A 17,149-nucleotide genomic window follows, 5' to 3' on the forward strand; every position below is an offset into this window, starting at 1 on the left:
TTATTAGCTTATATTACCCGTCACCGCTCCTAACCACTCAACCACCGAGTCACCGCTTGCTTCAATAAAGTCTTACACACAATGATCGGGCTGTAAACGTGCGCAAACACTCGCTAGCAAATATTTTACACAACTAACAAGAAGGTCAGGCCACACTTAAAAGAAAGCTAACCATTTTGAAATCAGCGCTTAGGCTTCATCATTGAGTTATAGTGTTCCTATTCTTGATGCCAGGTAACAAATATTACAGAAACTTGTCCTTGTTGTGGTCAAGTGAATAGAAGCTGTTCCCATAAGCCGTGAAGCCGCGTTACGTGTTCAAATCCTGTCCAGGGACTACTTTTCTTGTTTTTTCTTTTTATTTGCTACCACAAGTCCTGGAACTTAGTCCAGTGTAAAAGACATGTAATAGACCAATTTCGATATTAAAATTCAGTTCTAAACAAAAGACATCATCTCGAGGCTCTGGGGAATTAACTCATACAAATCCTTACATTTATTCCCCAGAGCCTCGAGCTGATGCCTATTGTTTAGGACTGAATTTTAATCTATCAAAATTGGTCTATTATGATTATCATATATTCAACACTGGGTGATATTATAAGATTATCAGTAATTCCACTCTCGAGAGCATGTTTTTATAGACTGGGAATTTTTGTGGATATGGACCACAAAGCCTGGACCCAGTCGTTCAAAGGGTGGATACCGCTGTCCAGTGGATAAGTCATACGGGAGCCTTAGCAATGGGAACGGCAACGAGAACGCCGTTATTGTACTCACTTCGAGACTATTCCAAGCTTTTTAGTTCACCATGAGAATTGTGTGGCAGTCCCTCAATAATGAAACCGATATGGGTCACGATTAATTCAGGGGAGAAAATTATGAAAATTTATCTCAAGTGCTGACTTTCTCCATAAAACCTCAAATGAACTAAAATGAAAAACGTACGTCCAGAGCGTGCAAAGCTATTGTTTTTTTTTTTTGCATTAAATATGCAAATTTGTGACGTTCCGTTGCCGTTGCCGTCGCCGTCGCCGTTGTCGTTGCTTGAATACCGTTTATCCGTTGAGTACTGCAAACGAGACTAATGTTTGTATGCCGGATAGGCGTTTAGTTTCTTTGGAACCGGGGTTCCGCGTCGGTGGGGAAGTGGACCACAGAAAAGGGTTTTATCAACGGATGAATGAAGGGGGTAGTTTCTAAAGAAACTTTGGTGCTGCGTCGGTGGGGAAGTAGAAAACAAAAAATTGGTTTTATCAACGGAGTTGATAATGTAAACTGGTCACCGTAAAGAGATTCTAAAAGCTAGCGTTTCGAGCGTTAGCCCTTCGTCAGAGCGAAGTTACATTATCAACTCCGTTGATAAAACCAAATTTTTATTAACGGAGTTGATGTACAAAATTAGAAAGCTCACGTTTTGAACGTTTGGTCTTCGTCAAAGTGAAATAGGGAAATTGATGGGTTGTTAGTGTTTTAAACAATGAAAGATGGAACTACACTGTTGATGGTGAGATAGATAGCTGACTATGTTTTGAGGGGTTCTATCCTCGGTGACTGGACTATCTCGTGTCAATAAAGATCCGCCTTGCGCAGTCGACCACCACGCCCTTCCCAGCTGACGCGTCTGTGTCACGTCACGATTCTTTTGGTAACATTTACGGAAAAAAGGGGCAATTACGCATGTGCAACTTCTTTGTTCAGTCGCTTGTTAAAGTCTGATCATTCAGTGTTGTCAACAGGGACCGGGTATTCTGTTCTCTTACTATTCCCAGATAAAATGAAAATGACTGAAAAAGACGGAAAATCCCAGGATCCCCAAGCGAACGCAAAAAGTTAAATGCCTTCCACTGTGTGTCTGGGTCGCGCTGGAAGACTGAGTTCCCAGTGATAGACATTTTGAACCACGGTTCAAGGAAGATAGAGAGAACGTAGCTGCTTCCCCATAGAAACTATCCCCGTGACTCGCATGAAGTGTCAAAGTGTCAACGAGAAAAAATCCATTGCAAACAAAATTTTAAATACGGAAATTTGAGATGCGGTGAAGTTTCTAAAAAAATTTTGGCGTCTTCTTAATCATGACCAAAATTCAGGCGGCAGAATAAAATTTTCTATCAAGAACTTAACTACAGATATCCGATTTCTAGCATTTTCATTAGCTCGCCGGATACTCCGGCTTGCTACTCCGGCTTGCTGGATATAGTATATCTATCACTTCATATCCAGCGCGTCCTCGTTGACTAATGATCGTTCATTATCCTGAACTTATTGCTTTCTAACTCCGGGTTTTGTTGCCCCTCAATAAAAGCAAAAACTTTTCTGACGACATGCATTCCTGGCCCTGGGTTTTATCGGGAAAGTGACTTTCAGTTTTTTTTTTGGTTGAACATTGGTAAAGGGGCAAGTGTGTTGATTTGTTCCATTCGCGTAAAAAAAGTACGTTGACAAAGCGATCGAGAAGGCAGTTGAATCCTTGGCTCCTTTCAGTGTCACAACTAATGAAATTCATTTGAATGTGTGGCGTTTAAAGTACACCAACCGGAAACATTTGTCAAATCTTGCAGGTGAATTAGTTTTTTCAATTGACTGACGCCTTTCGAGAACTGTCCGGTTGAAAATGGAAATCGACTTGCACGAATAAGTAACGTGCTTTCGTGATAGATATATGTTATACTGGCTCGATGTTTCAATCAAGTTCTCCAGCTCCGGCTAACCATTTAAACCATAAAACAGTTTATTTTGAAATTGTAAAATAACTTGACTCCGGTAATTATAAAACTTTCAAACACGACCGACAGACAGTCACACGGAATGAGTCAAAGACACAAATAAACTTGAGGAATTGCAAATTTACAAACTTAAACGCATATTGGGATTAGGCCATCTCCTTTTATTTTTGGTTAATGTCGAATGCGTTTCCTGATATTAGGTCGGTCGGTCGGATTGAAAAAAAAATTAACCTAAAAAAAAATCTCGGAATTGGAGGCCTGGTACCCCAGAAACCAGGAAAACAACAAGACGTGAACCCAAAATCAATATGGCGGAAAAGTTGGTGGATGTTGTTGCAAAATTATGACAGCGTGGGAAAAAGGATCAACCACCGAAACACCTATGCGACAAAAAAATGGTCTAAAAACATCGTTACCTTTTTATTTTCTTTTTGAAAATGCCAAAAAATTTGGGTCGGTCGGACGACGCTAAACGGAGAAAAAAGAGGGGATGGCCTTACAGAGGAATAAATATAAGAACCTCAGCCGAACAGCCGAAGTCTCTTTATTGCTGCTAAGATTTCCAGATTATTGCAGGTATAAACGTTTCCTACGAAGTTGCTCTTGTGTGTTATTTCTTACGCAGTTACTCTTGTCTATTATACAAATTTGTAGGTTAGATCCACAAGGTTCCGGTGCTTTTCCTTTGTGCAGTTGGCCCATGCAGAGAAAGTGACAGTTTTAGAATTAATTGCGACCGGGGAAATATTCAAATTTAAAGGAAACTTCCGGTTGGTTTCAACCGAAATGACGGAATTACTTCGAAACGCAATCCTAATTTTTTTGAGGTTGAGAGTCTCCTCAGTTGTGAATGCTTCATTAGCAGAAGCGAAAAGAACTTTCACCCCAAATTTTCGACTGAAAATCTGCTTGGGGTTCAAGCATCCACTGGCACGGGTCAGTCGTCGAGAGAATCTCATCTAACTTCTCATCTAAATCAATCTAAATCAAAAGATGGGTTAAAATATCTCTCACTTTTATTTCGACAAAGAATGGACAATGCCCCGCTAAAAACAGAAATTTGAGCAAAATACAAGGCTCATTTCGGCTCTAATTCGGCCGTGCATCGTCGATTTCCCGCCACGTTTCTCAAGTCAATTCGTTTGTCTGTCAATCAAATTCACAGTTACCATAGCAATAATAATATTTTGGGGATTGTCTATGTAAATCTCGCATGTGATTGGTTGTTGTTGAAGTCGTGTTGTCGCAGTTGCAAAATGGCGTCTTTCTCGAATATGTGACCCGCCCCAATGCCCATGGCTGAAAAAAACACCAAAATGGAGAGGGGCCACTCACGCGGATATCTTGTTGTTATCTTGGCGATTTTTACTCGTTCCCGAACCAACGGAAAGTGTCTCAATTCTTCTTCTCAAAGGCTTGAATTAACAAGAAAATGCCTCCTCGTTTGGCTTGGAATAAATGGAACAGTGTTTTCAGAGAGTCGAGCAAGGTGTCATTCAATACGGTTTGGTACACCAAAAAAGGCCTCTTATAGGGTGTGCGAATTTCTCATTCGCTCATCACCGAGTGGTCGGCAGCTCAACGAAGCCACAATGGCGAATGTCTCGGAAGAACACTTCAGGAAGGACTTGTACGTCGATTTTTTTCTGTTAACTGAATGAAGAACCTCTCCGTTCTTCTTTATGGACGAAATACAAGGGAAACACGGCGCTTTCAAGTTTGTAACGAGAAGTTTTAACACAAGTACGTGCAAGCATTGTTTGTATAAACTAGTCGCATGGAAAATTGTATGCATATTTTAGCGTTCCTTTCACGTTTGAATCTGTTGAACAGGAAACTTCTGTCGTCGTTTGAGACGGTTGGAATGAGTTTCAAGCATCGTTTTCTATCATAGTCTTGTCGTGTTTACGGAATGGTGAAGGAATCAAGTAAATTTCCCTATTTGGGATATTGTAAATTCATGAAATTTGTTGATTAATATTCGATATTCTCTTGTCGTTTCTAATTTTCGGAAATGTATTCCTTTCGCAGTAAATGTTGATGCCAAGAAGGATTCAGCGAAATCTACGAACGTCATGTTTGAAGGAAAGAACATTCATTCTTCACCGTTGGATGGAAAATTACTGTGTAGTTACAGTGAAAAGCTTTGTAAGCAACGGAGGCTCAATGGCTACGCTTTCTGTATTCGTCATGTGTTGGAAGACAAAAATGCCCCGTTTAAACAGTGTCAGTTTGTGGCAAAATACAACGGACATCAGTGTACAAATCCCATACCATTCGCCGAGGAAAGAATGTAAGTTTTTGGAGCTGATGTTTTTCTTTCGCTTTTACTAAGATGCGTTCTCTAATGTTCGTTCTCAGAGATGGTTGATCTTTCTTGTGATGTGGCTGATTATTTTCTCGCTTTAACGACTCGATTTGACTATTTATACTTTAACAGATACTGCAACAGCCATTTACAAGTTCTGGGAATTGTTCCAAAGAAGACTCGACGGAAAAAACCAGAGGAAACTGGTGAAAGCGAATTGGATTCATCGCCCACTACTGCTGAATTGAAATTGCGGACAGATGTTTTAACGACTCCTTCTTCGACAAACATGTCCCTTCTTCCTCCCCAAATCTTTCCTTTTCGTTTAAAGAAGCCTAAAATCCAACCCCAGCCGATGAACTACACGAATATTCCTGATATAGAAGAGTTGAGAGAAAGTCGAAAGAAATGGCGTAAAGATAAAGGCGATTTATTCACAATTTATGGTAAGATTTTTCGTGGTTTTTTTCACCGTTCACGGTGATACGATTTTCGTGTTGTAAAATCAGTTTCCTCAGCATCTCCATAAAGTGTCGGAAGACAGAGAATTTAGATCATGTTACGAACGTTGGTAGAACCCTATTTTCGTCTGATTGCTTGCTATCCTTGGATATTTTAGTAGTTTATATCTTGACCATTTCAGATTTATTTGCCCCAACAAGCTAGAAATTTTGCGTAGGATTAGGGGAAAATTTGATGTGTATCCATATGTGTGGATCTTTTAGTCTTTTCATTTGATCCAATGTCAGTTAACGTGTTTTGATAGTGAGAGAATCCACCAGTTTTAATGCCACGTTTCTATTTTCCGTGAATAACAACACCGATATTCTTTAATCATTTCTCTTGGCTATTGTCTTCTTGACATTTCCTTTGCACTAGATAATTTCCGAAAATTCATGTGACATTCACGAATTTTTCATAAAATGTTGATTCACTGTTTTCCACTGTGTTCATTGTTTTTCACTGGAAGGCCAAGGGTCCAGTAGATAACCTTAAATGTTTTGAATTCTGAATTTCACAAGGTTTCCTTTCTTTGCGGGAAGGATTATCTGAGGCTTGTTCTTGTAAAATCCATCAATACTGTTGTTGAAATCAAGCCATGCCTTAGGATGTACCTTGAATCTTTCAATGCAAGGACTTTTTCTCTCTCGTTGTGTTTTTGTTGATTCTGGATGGTGTAAAATTTTCACACTCCAAGCTTGTGAAGCAGAATTATTGAGTTCTTCAGGATTGATCGATTTCCAAATAGTACCAACATTTCAAATCTTCTTACAGTTTTTAGCAACTTCACTGTGTGGACTGTGATCATGTAAAACAAAGATGTGTGTACCCAAAGGACACTCAGTGATATTCTTTTTTTCTGACTTCATGCAGACATGACTATATTGAAACCATAGGTCTAAGTCATTATTTGCCTTTTTTTTTAAAAGACATGTACAGTTCAGACGGAGAAAGTTCAAGTGAGGGTGATGAAATGCCTTGGCAACAAATGTGGCTTTCTACGGACAGTGATCTTGATTTTGATGCTTTTAGGGGAGAGAACAACTGGTAAGTGTCTTGTGACTGTGGAAAAGGTGGTGGTATTTGCCTGGTGCAAAGCTACCAGAACAGAGGGAGATGTGATACAAGCTTATCACAGTGACTTTGTTAAAAATTATCCCCAATTAAGCATCCTGGTAATGTTCTTGTGGGATCAACTGTTCCAATGGCAACCTTTGTGTTTAAGTTTTCCTGGAGAGCACCATTCTAATCACTTTTGGTCAAGACACAGGTAATTCTGGAAAGAGACATCTTTGGCTTTACATGTTCAGTGACCATGGATCTGATTTAAAAAGTTAACAAAATTGACTGAGATTACTACCTTTCCTTTTCCACCTGGTCAAAAGGGTTGATTGACCAAGTCAAACAAAAACGGCTTTCCCAAAAGAAAAGGAAAGAAAGAGTACACGGTTCTCTAGGCCTCCGTTTTTTTGGTCAGCAGTGAGGGTAACAGTCTCTGGTTGGGGTTGTGAATCATGGACTTCCAAGGCCTCTACACACTTTGGGTAATCTGAAACAATGGTTGCTAGTGGTAAAAAAAGCAAACTTAATAATGACTGTGGATGTTTCTCAACTAGTCTGCCTTGATGCTGAAAAAGAAAACCAACAATCCAACAACCTTAAACGGTAAAACCTTAAGAGAACACCACCTCGTACCCTTGCCTCACTGCAGCTTGAAGTTTGTAAGTAAAGTGGTTAGTCTCTAGGGGTACAGTAGTTTCTTCCTTTGAGTAAAAACTATTGCAAATATTTCAGTAAAATTGAAGAATGCTGAATATGTTTTTTCAGCTTGGAATCTGACATAAGAACAGCAAAGATTTCAAGACTGAGTACACAGTTACGTCGGCAACTTCATCAGCTCAGGCGAACTCTACGGATACGTGGACGGTATCATAAGGATGTGGTGGCATGTGGTAGTGTTTTGGTGAAGGCTATTCACAGCAACAGCTCTGCTTGTGTGGATTCCTTGCTTGAAAACAGCAAGAGATCCAGAAAAACTAGGTTAGAATTAAGCAATTCTTGGTTCTTTTTTGACCATTTGATGTTTTCAGATTTTAAGTCAGTTGAATGCATTCTACCACCTTGTGGCATCGGCCTCAAAATAGTTGATTTTTCATTGGAGTAATTACGCCAATTTCTGCAAAAATCCTCAGTAATGTAGCAGTTCTTGTAACCTGCTCTTGTTTGGTATTGTAAGAAGCTTCTGTATCTTTTGAGTCTAAGTCATTGATGCAATTGTTTAGTCTTTTGTTTTGACTTGGGTTTCGAGCCAGTCACATACGTTATGAGAGTTGCTACCTGACTCATAATTCTATGCTTACCAGCACTCGTATTTGCTGCAAACTCAAATAGAGAAAACTGAAATGGAAAAAGGTGACTAGGATCAGTCAGATCTGGCCATGGAGCTACCTAAGGTTATGTGCAATGATAGTTGTCCCTGTAATCATTGCCCAGAGCATTTGGGGTTGTATCAAGCAATAGATTGACACATACGTGAGGATTCTACAGAATGCTTATTGAAAGAAAAGACATCTTGCAGAGAGTCCTAAGCATGTAATGCTGCTGTCTGCTGCTTGACTTTATAAAATGCTTTTGATGTCATGTACTTAAAAATGGTAAAGCATTAGGATATCTTGTATAAAGCATATAACAGTGAGTGGCTTTCAAACAATCTTCATTTTTTCTGTCCACAGAGCAAAGCCATCAAAGTGTCTGAAAAAAATCTGTGCATTTTCACTAGATGATGTCCAGTGTTCCAGTAAGGCTTTCCCGTACACTAAGTTCTGCAAGGATCGTATCTTTTTAACAATTCAGTACAGTGCAAGTACATTGCTAGAAATTAAAAAGAATTCCAGGTTGTCCCTGCAACAAAAGCCAGGAAACTAAACCCGTAAATTTGGTTGTCTTGATAAATGCTTGATTGCCCCATTAGGAAACCCCCAACAATTTAATACATGCTGTGTTAAGATGCAATCACATGGTGTTTGAGCTTGAGTATCCCATAGTTCTAAGTGTGTGCCTGTGGTTTATGTTGCTGAAGTGTGGGTTTCAGTTTTAGCATTGTCAAAATGGAGTCTAAGATCTCCATCGCCTACATGTTTGTGATATTGTCTCCTGCATTTTCCTATCTGACAATTTTTTGCAAAAACCACAGATATTCAAAACACGGGAAAATGCTCGACTGCAAAAAATCAATTATTATTAACTTAACCCTACTATCGGTCATTGCCACTAGAAAACTAATAAGGGAAACAAATTGTCTATTTTTTGGTTGTCCTTTTTTTTTTCTTTGGGCAACCAGGCTTTTCATTCTACCAAAAACTTGTCACCTAGTTAACTTTCTGGTTGTCTGGGATGGCCGGATGACTGCTAATTTTGAGCACTGCAAGTGAAATGCAATGCCAAGAAGAGAAGGGGTGAAACAATTGTTATATCAAAAAAGTCTAACCTAAAATTTCAATAACCGTTTAGATTTACAAAATTCACTTGCTAGCGTTTGGCAGTTTGGTTACTTTATTTTTTAAACCATTCACTCCTGAAACACCTCCGATTGACAAGTAAAAATTGTCTGGCATTTGACAGGATAAAATCTATCGAGTCTTAATCCTGGGAATCAGTAGGCTAAGGTGGGTGTGTCTAGAAAGTCATCCTCTAATTTCAGTTGTTTAGAAGATGTCCTTGTAATGAACCATCAATTTAAGTGGTATCAAAATACATTTACGTTGGTTGTGCATCAAATGCTGGTTAAGGCCAATCAAGCGTCAAACAACCTGGGCATGGCTGCTGATGTTTTATAGCATTATCCTATAGGTTTTATTTAACCTAAACACCTGCAGATAGGCGGCACCGTGAATTTAGCAGCTCAAATTTTGGAAAAGAGTTTTTTGAAAGAAATCAAAAGAAATCCAAAGTCGAGTCTTCTCCAGCCATTGTTCATCAAATGTAAACTCACTACTAACGTTGAAATAGAAAATACTTCAAAAGTCTTACCCACAATTTTAGCGCTTTAATATAACGAACATCGTTTCACCCTAACCTTAACTTTTCACCCTTGAAGTGGCTGTCGTTGATGATGGTCTCCTGAAAAGCAAATCAAGCAGTGAATTTTCTGTGTTTACCGACAACAGAAAGCTATGAAATCTGGTTCCAGGCTAAAATGAAGGGTGTTTGGAACAAAGAACCATCACAAGTGCTTGATATGTAGTAATATTATTCAGCTATTAGTGTGCATCTTTTTAACTCAAATCTTAATATTCCAAATGTTTGTTAATGGAGAGGACATAGTTTTTGACTGGCTTAACTCTTTGACACCCAAACTGGCCTAAACCGGCCATAGTTAGTATTTGACTCTGTCTAACGCCAGACGATTTTACTCGTCTGTGGAGAACCCCTGGGAGTCAATGGGTTAAGTAACCCGTTGACACTAAACTCCCTAGGATGCCCCTAGTTGATGAGTAAAATCTTCCGGTGTTAGGTAGAGTGAAATCTGTGAAGTCTCACTCCCAGGGGCTAATGGGTTAACTTTTGTCATGAGTGACATAATGTAGACCTGTGGACTTTGCAGTTGGTTTTTCTAAATTGAACTAACATTAGACATCATGAATGACGCCAAACAAGTTCTGTATGCTCAGTGCACTGCAAAGTGGCCTGGTGGACTCCAGTGTTCGGTGCCTGTATTTGATGTCATCCACGAAAGACCTCTTTGTGATGAGCATGCCAGGAAAAAGGTAAGCAAACAAAGTAGTGTGTTTACTTAACCTACAAAAAAAATCAATGTATTGATGTTATGTACACGGAGATCATCTTGTGAAAAGTTTACTGTTATACTCACTGTGGCTGATCATGATGTTTGAAACATCGAAATGTGTTCCTTACGCTCAAAATTGTGATTTTAGTTTTTTAATAATTATTATAATAGCAACAATATTATTGTGCTATCAAGACCATTTGGAAAATTAATGGAATAGCTGTCAGAACTTGGTTTCCTATTCAGAAAGGGGAATGCTTTCCTATTAATGGTCTGGATACAGCTTTGCAGCTAGTTCATTAGCTGTATACCATGTTGTACTAAAATATTGCCAAAGGTACTACAGTATTTTGTATATTTGGAGTAGAATTTCAGGGACACCCAGCGATAATCTTCTGCAAAATGTGTGTTCAGGAGAGTCAAACTGTTCTAAGAATTTCAGTTCTACGTTGTCAAACAGCTATAGAGATTTCTTTACTAAACAAAAGTAGTCCCTTACATTTTCAGAAAGGATATTTTTGCAATTTTTGGCACTTGAAAAGGTCACCTAGCAATTTTGGTTGAGCAAATCGTAGCAATCTCTGAAATGAAGATATTACTCCCTAAAATTTTCGGACACTTCAATTTTCAGCTAAGATATCTGAACAGGTCAAATTCTTCTAGGTGATAAAAACATATCTTTAGACAGTCTTTATATGTTACAAGTAGGCTAGAAATGTCTCTCAAAGGCTTTTGGCTTAAGGTGACTCAAACCAGTTTCAACAGTTGTGAGAAACGTTCTTTTTAGAAGGATTGACACTACAACACTATATCACTTAACAGCTATGTATAAATGGTATCATATCAAACTCTGATTATTGCTGAAAAAGATTCAGTCATTTTTGTGACTTAAAAAGTTACTTTGGGAATAGGAAAGCCCTGCAAAAACACCCCATATCGTTGTATATTTATCTCAAAATCAAACTTTGTGACCCCCATTTTTTATTTTTGAAATGTAATCAACATGCCAGGATGGCACTTTCTGCAAAGTTAAAAAAAATTATGTGGAGCGGGTTCAGAGCCTCCTTAAATCCTCTCCACAGAATTTCTTTAAACTTTGCAGAGAGTTGCATTTTGGCCTGCTGATCACTTTTGTGCAATAAAAAGTTTGGGTCACCAAGTTAGTTTTCCAGATATGAGCGTCTAAAGCTTAAATATAGGGTGTTTTTGCAAGGCTTTCCTGTTTCCATGGTTACTTGTTACGTCAAAAATATGACTGCATCTTGTTCAGCAATAATTGATGTTTCAGATGGTACCATAACATTGCTGTTACGAGATTAACTGTTGTAGTGTCAGTCCTTCTAATAACAAGGTCTCTTTCAAGTGTTGAAACTGGTTTGAACGACCTTAATTTATTCGTTGGGTGCCCTTGAAGTTTATTCTGTTAATTCTGTTCGTTTTGCTGTAGGGTGCAAAATCAGCAGTATGCATTTGCGTTCTTTCTAAAAACCAAAGAGGTCTTAAACGAATGCCTAGGTAACCCAAAATAATGCACATTGTTCGTATTCATGTTCCTGAATAGATTCTTAAGGATATGCCCTGAATTTCTGTGTAAATCTGAGCTTTACCATTGTTCTAACCTTCCTCTAGGAAAAGTACCAAGAAGCACAAGCTCAAGCACAAGCCGCTGCTGCAGCTGCAAAGTCATCTCAAGGAACACTGAAACCGCCAGCCAAAAAACAGCGGCGCAAACCACAGGCAAAGGCCCCATTATTTCAAAAGGTGGCTAAACAAGCTCGAAGGCCTGTCAACAGGAAGCCAGTCGTTCCAAGGTCAAACAAGAATAAAGTAACAAAGACCACAAACAATTCTCAAAGACATGTTGGTCTGGACAATACATTGAGTTCTGAAAACTCCTCTGGAATGTTGTCTCCAGATATTAGTTTATCAATATCATCAGATTATTCTCATGGAAGTGCTTCTTCACCAATGTCTCCAGCACTCGATGACTACCAAGAATATGGATCACCATTATTTGGGGCACAGCAAAGAGATCAGATTCTTCTTGGAGATCTTGAGGAGGAGGAGGTGGAGGAGGAGGAAAGTCTTGGAAGAGATTTCCCAATTGTATCCAATACTGGTAACAGCTCTTCGTTAAAGGGCCTGTATTCAACCAAAAGCCAACATGGTGTGCCAGCGTCTGTGATAACTCACACTCCGGGATTGATAAACAGTGGTGTAATACTTGATGCCATTCAAGGAAACATACCAACTGAATCCCCACTTCATAGCAAAAATAAACCAAATAGTTCCAAAGTGAGGGATGGAAAGAAACTGCAAGACACAAGTTGCCCATCTATGCACTCTGTCACAAGTATTCTCTCGTCACATGTTAATCGTAACAACTTGAAAGATGAGAACAAGAAAATTAATGAACTTACATTGAACAAAGACCCAATGTTTTCACCTCCACATGGACTTGGAAATGAAGTAAAGTCACAGAGCAATGGATTGAGCTCTGCTCGCCTTCATTCTCCACCAATGACAATGGATGCTATCTTGTCACCTACACAAAGGTCTTGGTCTGCAGTTGTCACTAACACATCACCAGCTTCATCGTCATTTACATCACCCCTTAATTCCACTCAAACTGGATTGTCCAGATTGGTTTCACCACCCTTTTCCCCACCGTCGATGTCCCCACACATCTCACCCCATACCACTCTTGGAAGTGTATTTACATTTGACAGAACTTCACACTTACAGCAGTCATCTCACCTAACTTCACCAACGTTAAGTCCTTCCAGCCCTTCATTCCTTCAAGGTCAATTAAAGCATGCCGGTCCACCTTACCAACGCCATAATGATCTTGACAACTCTGAGGATCCCTTTCTTTTCCCAGTTGACAGGGAACAATCTTTATTTGGTGTTCCTTTTAATCAGAATCATGATTCATCATTGGGTGACTTGCGTTTAAGGTAACTGGAGCCACGTTTTCAATGTTCAAGAGTTCATCTACGTGGACCTTTAGAGGAACAAAGGTAATATCTGTGATCACTGAAAAGATAGACTGGATTTATTATTTTAACTTAATTCATTGTGCTTCCAATCAAGTATCTGTTCTGCACTGTGCAAAAATATGATTATATGGTCACATGTACAAAATGGAAGGGACATTATTGTGTTATTTGTAAATAGACTTCACTGTAAAATACCAGTATGCCAACCTTGTCTGTGACAAATTTATGTCCAAGTGGAAACATGGAAGAAAGATTTGACGTCAAATTGTTTGGGTGAAATGAAGTGATTGATTGCCCGACATATATGGATGTTGTTAAGTCAGAAATAGTCACCATTTGCAGCTACTATGTACTCAATAGACGTTTGAACAGACGTTTTCAAAGGTTATTGAAAACTTCTATTTGAGCAGTAGTATTTAGTGGTTTTTGTGTTTTTGCATTTTTTTTCCCTTAAAATTTAATGGTCCTTGCTTTGAAGCAAGCTTGGATGGTTGTATGTGTAACCTATTGTAAGTGACTCATTTTTTGTTCTTTAAGTTCAGAGTATTTGTTGACTAAAAATTTTGCATGAAGTAAAATGGCCTTAGCCTATTTTAAATAATGCAATTTAGTAAAAAAGGGTTCAAATAGTTTTTAATGTGTGCAACAGTAACTTTCTTAACGGTATCTTTCCAGAAAGTTACAAACTCTGTTGCTTTAAAATTGGCTGTGATTTAACAAAGAAATACAAAAAGTTCACTTGCAATAATTAGGCATACTATACATCTCATCAACTCTTTTCCTGTTTGCCTTTAGCTCCTTTGCAAATGCTTAAAGCTCCGGCAACACGTTGTAACATTGTTGGAAGAACACGTCCCAACATTGTTATAAGAACGCTTCTAACAGTGTTGGATACTCATGTAATATTGTTGAAAGGGCGGTTACATGTTTTAACATTTGTAGCATGTTGGAGAAAATGTTTGATTGAAAGCAAAACATTCTTTCACAAAAAATGTTATGCATGGTACACCTTCTAACTTGTTGATCCAACAAATGTTTTGTAATTAACAAATATTATTATTCTACGGGGGCATGCTGGATAATATAAAGTGATAGATAAGCAATGAGGTGCGTAGCGCTAAGTTGGCTATATAATGCAGCAAGCCTGAGAAGAATAATCTTTTCAATGTGTTAAAAACTCCATGATGTTCCCGGGGCTAGTATTGTTGACTAAAGCATTGATTTCTGCCTCAGTCAGTTCCGGTCCAAAATGGTTTTTGTCGGCGTTATTGCTGACGCGTTCCTTGACCATATTAGGTACACCAGGTATATGAACTGATAGCCTGTGTCTGGCGAGCCAATGAAAATGCTGGAATTTGATATCCGTAGTTCAGTTTTTAATAACAATGTTTAAACGTGTAGCTGGGGCTTAAGTTGCGCCTTCGGCTGTGATGATCATACAATACAAGCTTCAGGCCATGGAAATTACAATATGAAATGTTCTGTTGATGAACTTTGAATCTCCTTTCCAACTCATGCCTTAAAGGTAGTTAATTCAATTGTCATATTTCAGGTTTTTTGAACATGTTTTGGTTTTAGACCAAAATATTTTTTTTAAATCTAGAAAATATTGTTTCAGTTCTGGTTATCTTTGTCAGATTACATTAGTCATTAACACTCCAGGGGCCACGGAGTATGTTTGAAAGCGGGGGGCTAAGTTTTAGTGTGGATCACGGAACTTTGAGGGGAGGTGGGGGGGAAATGTTTGGGAGAAAACAACTCCCTAGGAAAAAAGTGGGGGCTCCCCCAGCCCCTCCCTCTTCGTGGCCCCTACACTCAACTCAAAACCAGCCAGTCAGAGAGAATGAATGAACATCATCTTTTCATAACCAGAGTGCCCAAAACTTTTAAAGGACCTGCTGCTTTTGTTTTCTAATTTAAAATGACCAATATTTCCTTTTTGACCTTGGTGTGCATTTTGTTTGAAAGACTTTACAGTGCGACGCGCCTTACTGTGGCCACCTAACGATGTTTTTTTACACATTGTCCGCCAATCAGGATGTGTGAATTTGATTGACAGTCACGCCTCCTTGCAAAGGTCGCACAGTTGTAAGTTGAACACCGGCGCATGGGTTGTTGAGTTGACGTATTTACACGTAATTGTCAAATGAGAAAGTTTGTTGGGTGGCCACGGTAAGGCGCGTTGCACTGTAAGATGAGCCCTGTCTTGGCATTATTCTTTTTTGATAGCATTTTTAGATGTAAACTTCGAGCTCAAACAACACCTTTATTCTTACATGTAACTCATGTCATTGCAAAAGAATGTACATCAAATAGAATTAAATAAATATGAAAGGGTATATTGGCCCACTGAAATAACTAAAAAGTTAAAGAACTGGATAGCCAAAGCTGTCATCCTGCTGTTAATTAATACCGTGAAAATAACATTTCTTGCTTTTGGAGCAAACAAGTTTTAATTTATCAACGCTAGGCTTGTTTTTGAAAGCTTAAAGGGCTGGCTGATTTTTCTTTGCTAGTAAGTGCCAGTGTACCATAATTTCTTTGATGTTAAAGTAATACTCTATGTAATAGGGAACATTATTCACTGGACGAACAGACATTAAAATATATTTAATATGGAACATTTGTATAAAGAACAGTAATAAAGTATTTTCCGAGATGATGACCATCTATTCGTCAAATACAACCAGCAAGGAATCATTTACTTTTGGCTTCCTTTTCTTTCAAACACCTCCACCCCCTTCCGCGGAATTCAACCCCCCTGAAAATGAGCGTTCTTTTCTTATGAAATCTCATGGGTTCGAGGGCGATTAATTAGGCCCGTTGTAAACGTCGCATTAGGGAGTTTAAGATCTGCGACGCGACGGTAACGAAAACGTCATTTAAAATTCCAACTTCAGGTTAATTAATATTTTTCGTCATTATGTTGGCTTATCTAACTTTTAAAAACTAGTGTAACTTTCCAGGAACTGAATTAGGAGGTGCGGTGTTGAAGCTACGACAGAAAATTCAAATTCACTGCCTTGTGTTCACGTTCTCTGAAAAACTTTAGAATCGGTAATTTCACGTCGTAGATTTGCAGAAAACGTAAAAGAAATGTACAAAAATGAAAAATGTACGCGCAGAGCGTGCAAAGCTATTGTTTTTGCTCATTAAATATGCATAATTTGTGACGTTTTCGCTGCCGTCGCGTCGTAGATCTTAAACTCCCTATTTTACATGTGCCGAATCTAATGCAAATGAGAAATTTTATTGTTTTCGCGCATTTGCATTAGATTCGGCACATATCAAATGCGACGGTTAAAGCGGACCTAAGGATTAATTTCACGCTTATTTTCAAAGTTTTCACGAATTGCCCGAGTCGCGAAGCGATAAGGGCAATTTGGAAAACTAGATTACATGTACTTACATATACTTATCAACAGAACGCTGAGGGGTTATTTCAACTAACCTCTTAATTGTTCTGTTTATGAAACCGCAAAGTTTCTTTCCCTTCTCTTTCTCACCTCAAAGTAACTCTGTTAGAATTAATATCGAGAACCGTTCTTTTAAAGCGCCGACCTTTTAAAATATAAAGTGAAAGCAAAAGAACTTTGAAAAACAATGCCTTCAAAGACAAGAGTCAAAATTTGCATCTGGTCAGATTTCTTCTCTGTCCTTGTGTGGGTCCATTTCCATTAGTAGGGCTAGCGGTCACATGGTTCATGTGGGATACAAAACTAGCACTCCACATTACACTCCAATCCGTTAAGTCTGTTGAAACATAAGTGCTACACGGCCAACGTTTGTAAAAACGTAACCCTTTCTTGTACTTTACGAAATGTCGCCC

The 17,149-nt window shown here is 38.7% G+C and overlaps 1 protein-coding gene across 2 annotated transcripts; it reads left to right on the forward strand.

Annotated features, from left to right (window-relative positions):
- The first annotated feature begins 4,031 nt into the window (after positions 1-4,031).
- LOC138012838 (INO80 complex subunit D-like) lies at positions 4,032-15,296 on the forward strand. 2 transcript variants are annotated; one of them, XM_068859748.1, is made up of 8 exons: positions 4,032-4,469; positions 4,758-5,019; positions 5,167-5,480; positions 6,465-6,582; positions 7,363-7,575; positions 8,268-8,368; positions 10,168-10,301; positions 11,951-15,296. In XM_068859748.1, the coding sequence occupies exons 1-8, from the start codon at positions 4,409-4,411 to the stop codon at positions 13,280-13,282; spliced, it is 2,535 nt and encodes an 844-aa protein (XP_068715849.1). In that variant the 5' UTR covers positions 4,032-4,408; the 3' UTR covers positions 13,283-15,296. The 2 variants fall into 2 exon arrangements, with proteins under 2 accessions (XP_068715849.1, XP_068715850.1); XM_068859749.1 differs by lacking the exon at positions 4,032-4,469 and adding an exon at positions 4,513-4,654 and having other exon boundaries at positions 11,951-13,421.
- Positions 15,297-17,149: the final 1,853 nt, after the last annotated feature.

This window comes from Montipora foliosa, chromosome 8 (genome assembly GCF_036669935.1).
Source record: "Montipora foliosa isolate CH-2021 chromosome 8, ASM3666993v2, whole genome shotgun sequence".
Lineage (NCBI taxonomy): Eukaryota > Metazoa > Cnidaria > Anthozoa > Scleractinia > Acroporidae > Montipora > Montipora foliosa.